Here is a 17,194-nt window from a genome sequence, read left to right as displayed (position 1 = left end):
ACACAAATTATTTTCAGTGGGGAAACTGAATTCAGACAAGGATTAATATAGAGAACAGTACAACGAATCGTCTTTTTTCTCTAATAATTCAGTGAAAAGGGCAAAGCTGTTAGGGGGCAACTGAATTCAGACGTGGATTAAGCGTAATAATCAAACGAAACGTCAGAATACACGATACAACGAAGCGTCTTCTTTTACGAATAATTTAATGAAACGTTAAAGCTTCCACGCTAAGCGCGGAATGGGCGAAAATGAATACAGACAAGGATTAAGAGTAATAATTTATTGAAAAGTTCATGAAGGACACGATACAACAAATCGTCTTCTTTCACTAATTTGAAAGCTTCCGCGCTTCGCGCAGGAATGGGCGAAAATGAATTCAGACAAGGATTAAGAGACGAGAATGGTACATAGGATCGTCTTCTTTTTTTAATCATCTAATGAAACATCAGAGCTTCCGCGCTACGCGCGTGGAAGGGGGAATTTGATTCAAACATTAAGGATTAATAGTCGAGAATGGTACATCGAATCGTCTTCTTTCTTTAATAATCTGATGAAACGTCAGAGCTTCCGCGCTACGCCCGGAGGAAGGGGAACTTGATTCAAACAAGGATTAAGAGTCGAGAACGGTCCAACGAATCGTCTTCTTTCTCTTATAATTTAGTGAAACGTCAAAGCTTCCGCGCTTTGCGCGGTAGGGGAGAAACTGAATTCATGAAGGACACGATACAACAAATCGTCTTCTTTCTCTAATGTGAAAGCTTCCCCGCTTCGCGCAGGAATGGGCGAAAATGAATTCAGACAAGGATTAAGAGTTGAGAATGGTACATCGAATCGTCTTCTGTCTTTAATAATCTAATGAAACGTCAGAGCTTCCGCGCTAGGGAACTTGATTCAAACAAGGATTAAGAGTCGAGAACGGTCCAACGAATCGTCTTCTTTCTCTAATAATTTAGTGAAACGTCAAAGCTTCCGCGCTTCGCGGGGGGGGGGGGGCTCCCTGCACGCAACTCCCTAGGGACCGCGCTTCGCGTGCTCACTACCGCCCCCTAAAATGAAATCCTGGCTACGCGCTTGGGAGGGGTGCAACTTGCCACACGCTTCTACCTCTTGATTGCTTTGATCTGGCCATTGCCGAAAATATTGGCACCTATCATCCCCCCCCCCCCCCCCAACCACGGATACAAATCGACACCCTTGCCTATTTATATCTCTAAAACACAATAAACATGAGCCAAATACTAGTATATACTAAACAATTTATATCTATAAATTAAAAATATCTCGTGGTTTGGTTTGTCTACCACTTCGAGTAACTTTTATTGACAAAAATAGGACTTTGCCTTTCAGCCTTAGGATTTAGGAACAAACGAAAAGAATTGTTTTATTACCGTTATGAATCTTACGAGTTTTCTTAAATTTTTCTTGAACACTAGATCTATTAAACAATTTGTCCATGTGAAATTTGCTGGGGTAACTCACAAGTCACAACAAACTGTCGATCTAAGTAAATATAAATACCTTTCTATCTTTAAAAAAAGGGCAGACAAAAATATAGTGAAATTCATCACCAAAAACCACAATAATATTAACGAGGACATTCACTTTTACTTTTTTTTTCGGGATTACTTTCAAACCTTCCATTATTAATTGTTAAGCGGTGTGACCTGCATCAGAATCGACACAAAATGTTTGCATCTGTGATCTCTTCTATTTAACTTTACCAAATAATTTTCAATAAAATTTCGTTCTTGAAAGTTTGGCAGATAAAAGACACTTTTTCGCAATGGCGGATACCATAATAAAATCTTCTTTTTTAGTCGTCAATTTCAACGACGGTGTTGCGTTTTCAGATTGGTAATCATTTTTCCCCATTTGTACAGTGATAGTAGTAGATGCACTCGTGCGAAAGAAAATACTTGTATGGTACCAGTCTGCCATATTCGTTGGCGGCGTGCTTTCAGTGATCAATGGACGAAAGTAGGAAAAAATGAAGGTTCTTTGAGAAAGAATATTTAAATTAACCACAATACGATGGCAGCCGGACCGCCACAAGAAAGGAATCAAGGTAGGTGTTGTCTTCGATTGATAAAAATGCTGATATATTATGAAAGATATATTTTAAAGACATCTTTTGATTCATAGAGAGTCGATGACGATGTTTCAATTCCAGTCGGTTCTGGCAATCGGTACTGGTACGCCTGCAGTTCCGGGGCGAGAAGGGCGAGACCTGTGCTAGACGGTCCTAGATCTATTTGCGCTGCAGCGATATCGCGTCGTCTGGCCTGGATCTGAGCGGTATGAAGTGAAGATAAACGGTAATAACCCTGTGGTTTGTGGAATCCTTGATAAAAATGTGATCTCTCCACATCTCCCATACACAGGTGGAGCGTGAAGACAATTTCGCACTGGCGCTTGCCGTGCTAAGTTCTAGATCTAGTTCTAGTTAGGCACATAGACTAGAGTAAAGGAGCCCGTAATCGGCCAGCTCCCGTTTTCGGCCGATTGGTTGGATGCAAGGTAAAATCACTCTAAAATACATCGCATAATAGCATAACACATATCCCACTCATACCATACCATGCCAGTGTCACTGAAGAACCACATTTGCAATGAAAAATATATCCTAAAATATCACATTTTAGCGATGTAATCGGCGGTCCCGCTACCCGAATCTGAAAAATCGAGTATCTTACGCGTGTATGTAAGAAATATGGGTACCATAAAATCAGCTTTATTTCAAGTATTTTTCAGATTTAGAGCCCGATTTTGTGTTAGTCGCAAGCTCAAAAGTATCTCATCGCATGTATTAAATCAATGCAGCCGGACCCTGCCACGCACACACGATATGTCTGTCTAATTCAGATTCAAACTTCCGATCACCGCTGTGCCTGTCTTCGGCCAGGCGAGCACCAGGGAGCTCCGGCGTGGGATACCTGCTCCGCCCGCATGTGCTGTACATCAGCGCGGAAACGCACGGCGCGCGCGAGCGCTTCCTATTGACTTTGTACATGCGGCCGTAAACTGAAACGCTCGGCCGATAACTGGCTCCAAAACAGTGAAAATTGAAATATTGTCATGGCAATTCGTGATTTTTTTCTGGGATTCTTTTTTTGTTTAAATAATAATAATATTTGCTTCATGATTTGAACAAAAAATGATAATAAATAGGAAGTAAAGGGTCCTAAAAAAAGGATTTTGTCTTAAGTGGCCGAAAACGGGCTCCTTTACTCTACATGGGGCACTAGAGGGCGCTTCGGTCGCGTACGAAAATCTGAATGGCCTTGCTGCGGTGGGTCGGCAATAATCAGCCCAAAACTTGGATATGGGAGGTTGGAAGGATATATCTTTTTTATAATGTTATCCGGTCTTACCCTTAACCATCCTATGTTTAATCTATGTAGGAATAACATGCGAGTATGATAAGAGAAACATCGGGACCATTACTGAAGTAACTTTTAAAATATTAGCCTAGAAATGACCACCAAACGGAAAAAATTGACATTTTTTCCCGACAAATCTTCATAAAATCTGAGTTATAAACAATTCACATCTAGGTAGGCCTACACTAATAGTAATACAAATACGATTTTCTGAAAATTCAGGTATGATTTTTTAAGTTTCTTTCAAGTATATTTCTGCGCATTGCAGCGCCAATATTCTTCACTGCTTCAAAATCACCCTTGATTTTTTTTTTTGCAACAAATTTGATACGAGATCCGCGAGTGTTCCCCGTTCCTTGCGTGTTGAAAGTTTGGTAATACATAGTTTGCATTGACTCGCGCACGAAAAAATGATAAAAACAAAATGTCAAATGAAGAAATAAACAAGCTTTTGTATAGTTATAAGAGTTCTACCGAGGTTTCTTTGTCGATTTAATTTAGTATATAGTCTCAATTAGAATTCAGAATTATCTCACTGAAAAGTTAAGAAACCAACAATGTTCTCGATCGTAGTTATTTTCATTTTGCCAGCAGCCGATCTAGCGTTGTTTGGGCAAAAAGCTAGGCCGCTGCCTTCCCACCGCTAAAATGGCGCGCTGCGGAGCTCCGAAGCTGCGTTGGTATCGCTGCAAACTCTCAGCCGGCTAGCTCCCCACGACGGACCATTCGCGGTATGGTGAGAGTGTGTGTGTGAGGTATGATTTTGGATTCGAGAACGCACGTAACGCAACCGTGCGCGTCATTTAGAGCTGTCGAATGTGTACGACCAATTTTACATGTACGATTTTTAGTACAGATACTTGGTCAGTTTTCTTCTTATATCTTTGGTTTTACAACATTTAAAAATATAATTTCTTCAAATCTGCTCCTGACTCGGTTCAGACTAATTGTCTGATGTGTGTTCAAGTCAATTTTTTGAATATATTTTTTTGCATGAATTTGCCTATTCTAGTAATATTTTCATTCGTCACATTGTAAGTTTTGATGGATTCTTGCTTAGGAAATCAATGAATGCATGCGACAGTAAGCAGTAGGGGCGGTGGTCCGAGAATAAGGATCGTCCGCATAAACGAGGATTGTCCGCATTTTCGCAGAAGTTTCATATTTCTGATCCGAGCGTTAGCGATGCCAAAAACAGATTTCGCTATGATTTTCTTGATGCATTTTAAATTGATTATGTAGTTGTACAGCAGAGACTTTTACATTATGAGCGATAAATCCTTGGGAAGACGGACAACCCATAAAAGTAGACGGTGAACTGGGGTTATTTTCAGACGCGGAATCAGTTTTTCGCATCGCCTGCGCGCAATTCGGGAACCTGCAGAGCAGCGGACGATCCTTATTTTTTAGGACATAATTTGTTTGTGTTTATGCGGACAATCCTCATCTCGTTCCCAGACAATCACCCCTACTGGTAAGTATGAAGCGGTGGTGGTGCAAAAGTGCACTAACATCCACAGGTTTACCCACACAATGTGTGTCTGATACCGTGGGGATCGTTTTACACTTTTACTTTCACGAAGCAGACTCCATTATCCATGACAGACAGTACATGTAGTGACTTGAATCTTTGTCAGGAAGTTGACAAACCATTTTACAAAGCTTTGACAGACACCAACCTCATGACACACATTGGCTAAAACACAGTCTTTGTCACAATCTATCTGAATTAATCCTGAACTACCCAAAGAGATTAAGATAAATTTTGCACAAACAGTTCATAAGTGTAAAAATGGAGGAGCTCTTTTTTAACAATACATGTAGACCTAGGTGCATGCAAAGATTATCGTGATTGGTCGATTACCATTTTGTCATTGATTGCAAACCTGTTTTTATGGGGTCCAGGACAGGTTGTGTATTCTTATTTTAAAGCCAACTGCAATAGAGATGTTTCTAGACACTCAGCCCCCATAGACTAGTTCTGAATGCTAAGGAAGCATCAAGGTGAAACTTCCTGAAATCCAGGCTAGCCAACGGGCAGGAGTTTGTACATTGTAAACTTACAACAATAGATATAGTTATTGCAGATCTGTTGTTAGATCGTGATAAATTCATTGAACAGTCAAATATTGTCAAATGAGCAATTCATTATAAATCATTGTAACATTAAATTTTGCTATTTGTAACTTTGGGTTTTATTTCAAAATCATGACAATGCAATGTTTTCTATCGATTGTATATTTTCAGCAGGACTTTTTTTTTTAATGAATTGATCATTCGAAACATAATTACATGATTATTTTATTTACTCTAAGGTAGATTATTTGTAATGATTTAATGCATAGGTCTTTCTTTGTGAAGTGCCTAGTAACAAATCATTTCTTTCACCTGTTACAAATAATTGTTTTTCAATAGTCAGCATGCATGCATGCATTACCTCCATGCTTTTACGTAGGGCGAGCAATACTGTTTGTCCAGCCTAGCAACAAATTAAATGCAATTTGCCTTCTGACTATTGAAATACAATGATAACAGGTCAGGGAATGTACATGTTTGCTACATGTTTACACCGTTGCTAGTTTAGCATACATAATTCTCCATACATTTTGAAAATCATCTATTGCATGACCAGTACTCAAGTATCATCTTTACATGTTCTTTCATCATTCAGATGCTACCGTCTACGTTGGAGGCTTGGATGAGAAGGTGACCGAGGCGTTACTATGGGAACTCTTCCTGCAGGCTGGACCTGTTGGTAAGTTCTAGATATGTTCCTATTTTTCTTATTCTTGATGAGTGACAGCAATCAATAAGCTGATTATTTTGTCACTTTTAAAGGAGGTCAACATTGCACATGTGTTTTCTTGTTGAATTAACGGACTTATCTTGTTAGGATACAACATTTTTGTAAATATTTTTTTTGAAAAGATTAATAGCTCCTAGGTGCTGTTGAAAAGGATTATCATTTCATTTGCACATTGCAGTAATTTGTTTTCTTGTTGTGTTAACTGACTTTAAATCTTGATGAGGATAATTAAAACAAATAAACACAGATATAAATGAATAGGAAGATAATTTCTAGGAACTGCTGAAGGGATTCTCATTTTAATGTTCCGGGAGAAAGCACAGTATATACAACCTCATCTCCACATTTTCTATCCAATCCAGTGAACACCCACATGCCGAAGGACAGGGTGACCCAGTCACATCAGGGTTATGGCTTTGTGGAATTCATGGGGGAGGAGGATGCCGACTATGCCATCAAGGTACTGAACATGATCAAGCTCTACGGCAAACCTGTCAGAGTTAACAAGGTAAGATTACATGAAGTAGTTATGAGAACAAAGTTAGATGATCTCACATCAAGGCAAACCTGTCCTGGGGGTGTAAAGATTCTAAGTTGGACTTAACTATTATGGAAAGCCGTTAGCATCTATGAAAATATTTTGTAAAATTTATTTCATAAGGCATAAAATGTTGATTCAAATCATTCATATTTTCTATTATCAAGGAGATTTCATGTTCTTAATGTGGAATTTATGAAAAGTCTAAAATACTTCAATTTATGCTTTTGAATATATTTCATTTTAAGGCTACAAATGGCTTTCAATAATGTTTAAGTCCAACTTCGAGTTAAGTTCAACTTTTGTTGTCTTTGTGAAACACCCCCCTGGTCGACAAGGTGAGGTGACGTTCCTATACCTCCTTCACTCCAACTAAAACGCCACCAGAACAACTACAGATGGAAGAAAATATTTCATTGCTCCTGCAGACCTGCCAACCAGTACGATTTAGTTGTATTTCGTACGATTTTTAGAAGCAAATACGACAGTACGATTTCCTCAATAAAATACGATTTTTTTTTTTTTTTTACTATTATTTTTTGTGTGTGTGTGCCATTTTCAATGGTAAAATGCCAATTCTGTCCTGTGAAGTATCCTATAAGCATCTCACATAGGCAATTTGGGGATATTCACTGGTTCATCGAACACACCAGTCGTGACAAAATCATGCATATTCAACCAATGATCCTTAATAAATTTCTTCCTGTATTTAGGAACTGTACAAGGCATTGATCCGCGTAACAGTCCGTGTTTATTTTTAAGAATACAACTTTTGTCAGTAAAATACAACTTTTGGGATTAAAGAATACAGTTTTTGAACTCCAGAGGTTGGCAGGTCTGCAAACTGGTTGGTTAAGAGTCAGTTTTGCGATGTGACCAGTGTATCAGAAGTTATGAAAGGACATAAAAACAGCTGATCTCTGAAAAAAAAGAAAAGGGAAAAAAGCATGGAGAATGCATGTCATCAAAATTCTGAAAACCATCAGGCTTTATGGCAAACCTGTTGGAGTCAAGAAGGTAAGATTACATGTTCAACAGTTATAAGAACAACACAGGTAAACACAAAAGGGATTGGGGTACATGGGTGGGGGTGGCGGGGGGGGGGGGGGGGGGAGGGTTGAGGGGGTAATGCCATCAAGGTGCTAATGATAAAGCTCTATGGTGAACCCGTCAAGGGGAACAAGTAAGATTACACTCCAAGAATTTATAAGGACAGCTGAGAGGGCAATTCAATCATTACAACGTTTTGCTTTGAAGAAGAAGAAAAGCTGAAATAACAGAGACTTTATAGCCTTGTTAAAGTTTGAACAAATGATGATCAACATTGCAACAAGAAAAATATAGACATCTGAAACTATGAAAAATTTCAAATACACTGTACATGTAGGTAAGTCAATAATGTCACTGAGATTAAGTGTCGGACAACCATGTTTTATTCCAACACCCTAATGGTTAAAATAATGAAAGGGACAATTACGAATGAGCAGGAGCTTGTTTCTTTTGAGGGGTTTACAACAACATATCCTTGATGTGTATAGAGTTTAGTACAACCCTGAGGGAAACTATGCTTAGGAGAAAATGGGCGTCATTGATTTTTGATAACGCCATGTTTTATCCATTCGTCAGACTTCTCAAGTTGATGCTTGAATTTTGAATACATATCTTCATCTTTCAATCCCTCAGGCATCGGCCCATCAGAAGAACCTTGACGTTGGAGCAAACATCTTCATCGGTAACCTCGACCCAGAGATTGACGAGAAGCTCCTCTATGACACCTTCAGTGCCTTTGGCGTCATCTTACAAACACCAAAGGTAAATCTTGAACTTGATTTTCAGGAGGGCAAGATATGGACTTGCATGAGATCACCCTGTTGTTTGGCATACAAATGTTAGGGGTTCAAGTACAACGCGTCCAAGTTAATGCCTCGACATTCAGGGGGTCATGAGTGATTTTTTTTTTTTTGGTGGGGGGGGGGGGCATGTATATTGAACCTCTGTATGAATCAAGTCATGTTGTCCCTTTGAGTTGTGGGTATTGCTCGGTTTTCCATGTTATTCATGAAATGCCCAATAACAGATATTTTAACAGGTTTCATTAAGAATGAAGCTACTGTGAATATGTTGACGTTTGGGGTCTTGACTGATTTTTTCGGGGCCCGCATGTACTGAACCCCTGGATGTGCCAAGTGTTGAGCCCTGTTGTGCCAGGAAGTTTCGGGAGCTAATTGATCATCAACATTATTCATAAAATACTAAATATCACATAATTGTAACAGTCAACAAACAAAGAAAAAAATATTTAAAAGTTTTTCTCTTTCCCTTTTTAGATAATGAGGGATGTGGAGTCAGGGAACTCCAAGGGGTACGCTTTCATCAACTTTGCCAGCATTAATAAATAATGGATCATCGTAACGGAATGCTAACAAACAAACGGATAATCATAACATTTTCTCTTTCCCTTTTTAGATTATGAGGGATGTGGAGTCTGGGAACTCCAAGGGGTACGCGTTTTTCAACTTTGCCAGCTTTTATAAATAATGGATCATCGTAACAGAATGCTAACAAACAAACAGAAAATAATTTATTTTCTCTTTTCCTTTCTTTAGATAATGAGGGATGTAGAGTCAGGGAACTCCTAGGGGTACGCTTTCATCAACTTTGCCAGCTTTTATAAATAGTGGATCATCCTATCAGAAAACAAACAAACGAACAGATAATCATAAAGTTTTTTTCCTTTGCTTTCTTTAGATGATGAGGGATGTAGAGTTTGGGAACTCAAAGGGGTACGCGTTCATCAACTTTGCCAGCTTTAATAAATAATGGATCATCGTAACAGAAAACAAAAAAACAAACAGATAATAAAAAAGTTTTTCTCTTTCCCTTTTTAGATAATGAGGGATGTGGAGTCAGGGAACTCCAAGGGGTACGCTTTCATCAACTTAGCCAGCTTTAATAAATAATGGATCATCGTAAAAGAAAATTTTAAAAAAACCAGATAAATAAAATGTTTTCTCTTTCCCTTTCTTTAGATAATGAGGGATGTGGAGTCTGGGAACTCCAAGGGGTACGCTTTCATCAACTTTGCCAGCTTTGAGGCAGCAGATGCAGCCATTGAAGCGATGAACGGACAGTACTTGTGCAACAGGGCCATCACCATCTCGTTTGCTTTCAAGAAAGATTCAAGAGGAGAGAGGCACGGATCAGCAGCAGGTACGGCGATAACATGTTGTTTTAAAGCCCCACTGCACTACTTGTAGCTACTTGCGCCCTCTATATAGCAAAGGATGGCTAATCGGTGCCCGTTGGTCCCCCATGGTCCCCTTTTTCTTATGTTAATTGAGAGCTGAGTTGATGAGATAACCACCTATCCAGTGACCTTTCAAGGTGGTCTAAGTCCTCCTGGCCAAATTAGTACAGAGGGGCTTTAACCCTTTTGCAACAATTTTTATGCCTCCGTTACGAAGTTCCACTTTTTGTGGTTTGGCTCAATAACGTATGATTCAGAGTGCTACAATATACACCAGATACATGAGAAGAAAAGGCATAGATTTCTGGAGAGACTGCATCCATTTTTGTTCAATGACTGCGTTTTACTTGATGCTAGGAGTTTTAAAAAGGAAACAAAATAATTGACATCCTGAAATTGGCAGCATATTGAGAAATTCAAAATCATTGCTTTCAATAAAAAATGTCCATCTAAAAAATGTTTGTCAACATTCTTGCCCGTGTATATTGTTTTCAGAGACATTGCATTTTATTTTATCATATTAGCGATAAATAAAAATATTATTGTTGCAAATTTGAAGAACAATATGTGATCCAATTTAGCCCTCAAGATAAATCCTGTTGTGAAAGGGTTAAGAAGAAACAGATCCTGTTGATGTTGGCTCACCGTGCAGTTTGTTTTAAAAGCTGTTTAGAGGGTATTTAGTTTGTTTTAAATGTTAAGAGTGAATGACCCACTGTCCTGCTGGTGGTAATGTCACTGGAAGCGTAGCTGTAGCTTAAAAGTAAAGATGGAGCTGGTTTCAACTTACAACATTTTCTTTGTTTAATTATTTATTATTATTATTTGTTTGTTTCAGAATGTTATTCAGTATGTTTGATGATATTCATAGAAATGGCGATAAAACTTACCATTGACGGTTACTTTACCATCAATGGCAACTACCATGGTAACAAAACTCAACAGCCAATCAAAATCAAGGTTTCCATGGTAGTTACAATTGATGGCAAAGTTATAATCAATAGTAAGTTTTGATCTCCAGGAAGAAAATCTAAACCATAATTTGATAAAGAAATAAATACCGCTTGTTTCCCACAAAATCTCTCACTCAAAATGTACTTTCTCCCTACAGAACGCCTGCTTGCTGCTCAGAACCCACTCTCTCAGGCAGACCGGCCTCATCAATTGTTTGCCGACGCCCCGCCCACAGCTCAGGCCAATGGTGTAGTCTCGTCCCTGGGACAAGCCCCGCCTCCTCCACCCTCTGGTAAGGGCTGTTCAGATAGTATAGAAGAAATATTTGTATGTGTATGTGTAATAGTAAAATCTTGTAAGGGCTGTTTAGATAGTACAGAAGAAATTGATGTGTGTGTATGTGTAACAGTAAAAAAATTTGATATATTTACAGTTTACAACTAAATTATTCATACCCCTTGTAAATTGTATTTTGTTTTTTGTGTGTTTTGTAACTCAAGAATGAAAGGTGGCCTGGTTGAATTAGGACCTTTGTTGAGCATTTATATAGATGTAGGCTTTAATGCTTCACATTTTCAAGAAACATAAATTGGGACAAATCAATTTTTCACATACTTTAAGTCCCACTGCACTACTTATAGCTACTTGCATCCTCTATATAGCAAACAATGCCTAAGCGGTGACCAATGGTCCCCCACGATCCTCTTTTTCTTATGTTAATTGAGAGCTGATTTGATGAGATAACCACCTGTCAGTGACCTTGCAGGGATGTCTAATCTCTCCTGGCCAATCTAGTGCAGTGGGGCTTTGATGCTTCATATTCTCAAGAAACATAAATCGGGACAAATTAATTTTTCACATACTTTAACAATTACAAATCTTGCAAAGGGTAAGAGTTATTCAGGTGTTAACTGTATATAGTGCAATTACTTGAAAGACTCAGTGCTCTTGTAGGGGTGTGTTGGAATCTCTCATGCAAGTGCTCACAAGCTCCACTGTCCAGGAATTTTTTTTCATCGTGATTTCAATTCATTTTGTCACTGAAACTAAGAAAAAGTGGGTACCCCATTTTATAATCAAGTAAATCGACCTATGTTGAAAAGGTAGTCAAACTGATTATGGAAATCAAAGGACAAAAACGAGCTGTTCTTTTGGCATTAGAACATTTTAGTTCTCTTGGATATGGCATTAATCTTCAATTGCTTATCCCTCTGAGTTGGACTTGAAGTTCTTGGTCAGCAGCTGCTTATCTACGAAGGTGTTCATTGAGGCTTGCTTTCTTTATATTCTAGAGAAAATGAAGTCTGGTTAAAGGGAACGCATCGTTGATTTTTAAAACGAAATATCAGCACAATCTGTTTGACATAAAACATACTTGTAAGTCTATTGGTAGACTTGGGGTTTTCATTGTAAAAGGACAAGTATTTGGTGGTTCTCTTGGTTGTAATGATTCTTATTTTGATAGTAACTTTTATTTGCTCATATCTGCATCATATTTCATGTGCCCAGAGCAAACAGTAAAGCTGGTGATAATGCTTCTAAGGCCTCTGCACCAAGACTGTTGGAATGACCTGCCATGATCTGTCTGCCTGTCTCTTTCATTAGATGTTTTTAAGAAGGCTCTCAAAACTCTCCTATTCAATTATTATCATTAAATTTTGCTCCTTGTAAGTTAATTTGTTTGAACTGTGTGAAGCGCTGTGAAACTATTTAATATGTGTAAGAGTTCTATATAAATGACTTATTTTATTATTATCTTCAATTTCAGGAGGAACGGCAACCAGCAATGTACCAACCAGCAATCCCCTTCCTATGCCCCCTCCCTTCCCCATGCCCCCAGGCATGCCACCCCCAGGTATGCCCCCTCCCGGTATGCCTCCCATGGGTATGCCCCCACCCATCCCCCCACCGGGGATGCCGCCCCCACCCATGCCTCCTCCACCGGTTCCACCACCCGGGGGCATGCCCCACATGGGGCCTGGTGGTATGCCACCCCCTCCGCCCAACATGATGGGCGGGTTACCCCCACCCCCTGTGCCCCCGCCCGATATGAGGGGACCGCCACACAGAGGAATGCATCATGGCCCCCATGGACCATTCCCGCCCCCTCCTCACATGAGACCTCCCCCGATGGGTGGGCCACACCCCCATGGACCGCCGGATAGATTCAGGATGGGACCACCGGGTAAGTTTTTTCATTTCATTTCATTTCAATTTCATTTCATTTATTTTCCATTAAAATTCAAAGTAAAATACATAACAAATGAACAGCAAAATCGATGATCCATCATTTGCTCTAGCGAAAATTGCTCCATTTATCTATTTATTCGGCACTTTCAAGAAATATAACGAGGAAACAATATAAACAAGGTGATTATAAATTTTGAATGACAAAATAATTATACAAATTAAAATTATTGTAGCAATATTCTAAGTGCAAAAGATAGCGGCCAGGGAAAAGGAGAGGAAACTTAAACACTGTATCCCTGATGGTCCCTCCAGACTTAAGTTTGCCAAAGGAATAGAGTTAAGGTTCGGGTTTTATTTGAGTTTACCTTAGGGAATAGGGTCAGGTATAGTTTCTGGTCCTGGGTCAAAGTTTGGAATTTGGTTAATGAAGGAAATTAATGCCTTGCCAAAGGACATAAGTGCCGTGTCGGGGATCGAACCACGACCTTCGAATTTCAAGTCAAGTGCTTAGACCACTCGACTACGACACACATATATATATATCCCTTATTTTTCTGAGGAAGGATGGTCGATATGCTTTTGCATGGCATGGATTACTATTACGTTCCACTTGTTGATATATAAAACAAATAAAATATTTTTATGTTTAGGTTGCTTTTGTGCTATCACGTTAAAAGCTCTGAAGTTAAAATTGTATGCGCATGTAAGACGCATATATCAAACAGAATGTCAGGAACTGAATGATTTTAGAGGATGTTGCGTCATCCTGTGTTTCAACTCTCTCAAAGTAAAGTTTTTCTTCTGAACTGCTATCATATCTCGCCATGAATATATTAACATTACTTGCCGTCTTGCTATAAATTTAGCTGTAGAGTATAGCACAGTGAATAAGCCGGTGTATTTCATGGCATAGTATTTGCCGACGAGAACCATAATAAATTGAAATATAACTTTTTGATAAATTCATTTTTTTTTTTTCATTAACAAAAATCAGTATATCAAATTGTAAGAAAGAAAAAACCTTATGTGAAATTTTCAAATGGTCACGACTCATCAATTATAACACAAATTTTTGGGAAACTCAAGAAGATTCCTTTTCACAAAATGGCTGTCTTCGCCTATTCACAAGAGTTTTATTCGAACCTATCCGGTTTTACTGTACATTTCTACTTTCCGGTCAGTGATATATATATATATATATTTCATATCCTCTTTTACTTTACCTTTTGTACATCTTACGTGAAAGCATGTACAGATCGTAAGATAAATTCAAATTTTTAAACAATATGTTTTTGTTTTGTTTTTTAAATCACAGGACCACATCAAGACAGATATAATATGGGCCCAAGGGGACCACCCCCTCCTTTCAGAGGCCCTCCGAGAGGCCCTCCATTCGGTGGTGAGTATAACATTCCATCTGCAGCCCTTGGTATTTTATGAACAGTCCAGATAATCAATGTAACGCTGCAATTAGGAGGTCACATATATTTCATTGTTCATTGTCGTGGAGCTGTAATTATTTGTCAATGTTGGTATTTAAAACCGTGACTTGATTTTTAAAAAAATGTTTAATTTAAAAAGATCACTCTACCTTGTCTTTCCTGTTCATATACATGTATGTTATGATATAATTTTAATCTGTACTGATAGGAAATTGGTGATTGGAGAATAGTTTAAAAATTAATTTAATGAAATCATTTTGGTGGACCAGCAGAGTTGTTTTTTGTCAAATCAAAATGTTTATACATTTATCAAATTCATAAAATGATTTTCCTTTCCTGGGTTCTCAATCTGTAGCAAATAAAGGGCTCCTACATTATTACTATCATTCCCAGTGTTCTGACAAATATTGCTGGATGCCTCTTTTCAACAAAAATATAGCGTTATGGCTAGTACTGAAATTGGCAGTTAGGAATCGTAATTGGTCCAGTGTTTTTGAAATTTATTTATAGTGTTGCAAAATGACGATGGAGTGATTGTTCTAGGGCATGTGTGCCCCAATTTTACACCCCAAGCACAACTATATTTATCATCATAGTCGTATGATTGCGTGTTGCTGATAACAATTTGTCTTTTCAATTTTTGTTAATTCCCTACCCAGGCCCTCCACACGGCGGACCACACAGGGGACCGCCGCCCCGCATGCCTCCTAGGCCACCCAGATATTAGGACCACTAGCAAGCTATCGTCAAAAGGTCCTGCATTTGGACCGAACCGACTTGAGGACCAGCTACCACTTATCATCATGATTCCTGCATCTAGACATCATGATCTTGTGAATGTTTACCAACCACGCGTTAGGACCAGTTAGAAGCTATTTTTGTGGTTTCTACATCCGGACCTTGTTTCCGATGGACGCAAGTCTGCCAGGTCACCTGCATAATTATAGATACCAGCCATAATTGCAGTTCCTGCATCCAGACTTTGTTACCCGTTTGGCTAAAGTCTCCTATACCTCAAAGATATTAGAACCCGCCTCAACTACCATCATCATCCCTGCATCCCGACCTCAATGTCCAAGTCTTAGAAGAAGAAATCCTTGAACAGGAAGTAAAATAAGATGTGACATACTAACAGGACAGTCATCACCTTGTCCTGTCTTTCATATTCTTATCTTCCAATTACCCATATTGGCCTGAAGGGGACCGTGTCTTGTTATTCTATCAAGCCTCTGAATACACTCAAGAGAACTTCTTGTCACCACGTAAAAGAAGTGCTAATGTTCGACATCTGTGTTCAAAGCTCAAAGGGTCATACATGTATATGAAAAATAGCTTGTAATCACAATATTCTGAGAACGTGTTAAAGGATTACAATCAAACTTGAATTTTAAAATTGCTTCTGTTTTGGTTTGTAAGATCGCTCTATGGCGGAGGCATCATAACATCCATCTAGTTTCTTTCTAATATCTGTAAGACCTTGTCTTACCTTGTCTTCTGATGTTTCCTCAATCGTTTATATTTCTTGCTTGGTTGCAAGATTGAAAGTAATTGATTACACTGGAAAAAATTATGACGAAGGCAGTTCTTACTCGGTTATTCTCATCGGTAATGATAACAACCTTACTGGTCCAAATGCGAAATATGGTTCCATTATACCACAGATGGAAAACCTCCCGAAGTATTCGAGCATATCACTTTACAGGAGCTATGGTATGATCTACATGTATGTAAATAGAATATTGTCACTTTTCTCTCTTTAGAAGATTTTTTTTTTGTTTACTTTTTTCATTCTTAAACTATTTGTTACTGTATCAAAGGATGTAAAGTTTGAATAAATAAATTTGTAAATATACTCCTAGTATGCAGAAAATGTGAATGTGTTGTTTGTTGTGTATCATTTGTAAATACATGTATATTAGTGTTATAAAAGTCAGAAGGATCAACATTTGGATAATAAAGGCAACTGGCTCAGGGCGAAAAGAAATGCTCATGATTGAGCAAATCACCTAGCTTAGGGCCAGATTCATATTAAAAAAGGAAAAAAATATATTTCCACAACAAAATTGGGCTTCCTAGAGGTATATTTTTAAAGGTTGAGCTACCTATAAAGTATAGTGTAAGACAAAAAATATAAAGGAAGGGTTTTTTTTCTTGTTTTTTTTTCTTAATTGTTCGTTTGTTTTTGTGCTTGTTGTGTATTTTTGCTTTACTGCTTTGACTATGAGAATTCAGTTCTTATTCCCAATTGCTCTCACTTTCTATCAATTTGCTATCGCGGTTATCTGTGGTTAAATCTTCCACAAATGTCTAATTATGGTCCTTCTTTTCATGTGGAACTGCAGCACGAAATAAGAGCTTTTTCTCTTTTCATTTCCTTTTCTCATTCAAACAAGACTTTCTAATTTCAACATGTGCATGGAAGATAAATATCCAAATTGATGAGGACACACATTAAAAACCACCTGCCCACTTTCAGCAGAGGGTTATTCACATTAATAGATCAACTTTGGAAGCCACTACTGATGTGAGATGGCAAAAAGCCAATTAATTTGTGATGGTTACTTCATGGAAAACACCCGAGGAAAGGTCGTTTGTTGATCGGAATATAGACTCTTTGATATGCATTCGTGCCCA

The 17,194-nt window shown here is 38.4% G+C and overlaps 1 protein-coding gene across 1 annotated transcript; it reads left to right on the top strand.

Annotated features, from left to right (window-relative positions):
* Positions 1-1,930: 1,930 nt before the first annotated feature.
* Positions 1,931-16,418, top strand: LOC578904 (splicing factor 3B subunit 4). The gene is made up of 9 exons (XM_011670077.2): positions 1,931-2,068; positions 6,055-6,138; positions 6,552-6,697; positions 8,411-8,539; positions 9,757-9,937; positions 11,086-11,220; positions 12,697-13,113; positions 14,434-14,517; positions 15,220-16,418. The coding sequence occupies exons 1-9, from the start codon at positions 2,035-2,037 to the stop codon at positions 15,285-15,287; spliced, it is 1,278 nt and encodes a 425-aa protein (XP_011668379.1). The 5' UTR covers positions 1,931-2,034; the 3' UTR covers positions 15,288-16,418.
* The last annotated feature ends 776 nt before the right edge of the window (positions 16,419-17,194 follow it).

This window comes from Strongylocentrotus purpuratus, unplaced genomic scaffold, assembly GCF_000002235.5.
Source record: "Strongylocentrotus purpuratus isolate Spur 01 unplaced genomic scaffold, Spur_5.0 spur5_scaffold_16, whole genome shotgun sequence".
In the NCBI taxonomy this organism is placed as follows: Eukaryota; Metazoa; Echinodermata; class Echinoidea; order Camarodonta; family Strongylocentrotidae; genus Strongylocentrotus; species Strongylocentrotus purpuratus.
The sequence above is the reverse complement of the archived record's forward strand: the minus strand, read 5'-3'. Positions and strand labels throughout refer to the sequence as shown.

What these genes read in the sequence shown, in the direction of transcription:
- LOC578904 (XM_011670077.2), top strand. Translation starts at nt 2,035, where the DNA reads ATGGCAGCCGGACCGCCACAAGAAAGGAATCAAG. An exon ending in CCTGCAGGCTGGACCTGTTG is followed by an intron (nt 6,139 to 6,551) that starts GTAAGTTCTAGA and finishes TATCCAATCCAG; the next exon opens with TGAACACCCACATGCCGAAG. An exon ending in ATTCAGGATGGGACCACCGG is followed by an intron (nt 13,114 to 14,433) that starts GTAAGTTTTTTC and finishes TTTAAATCACAG; the next exon opens with GACCACATCAAGACAGATAT.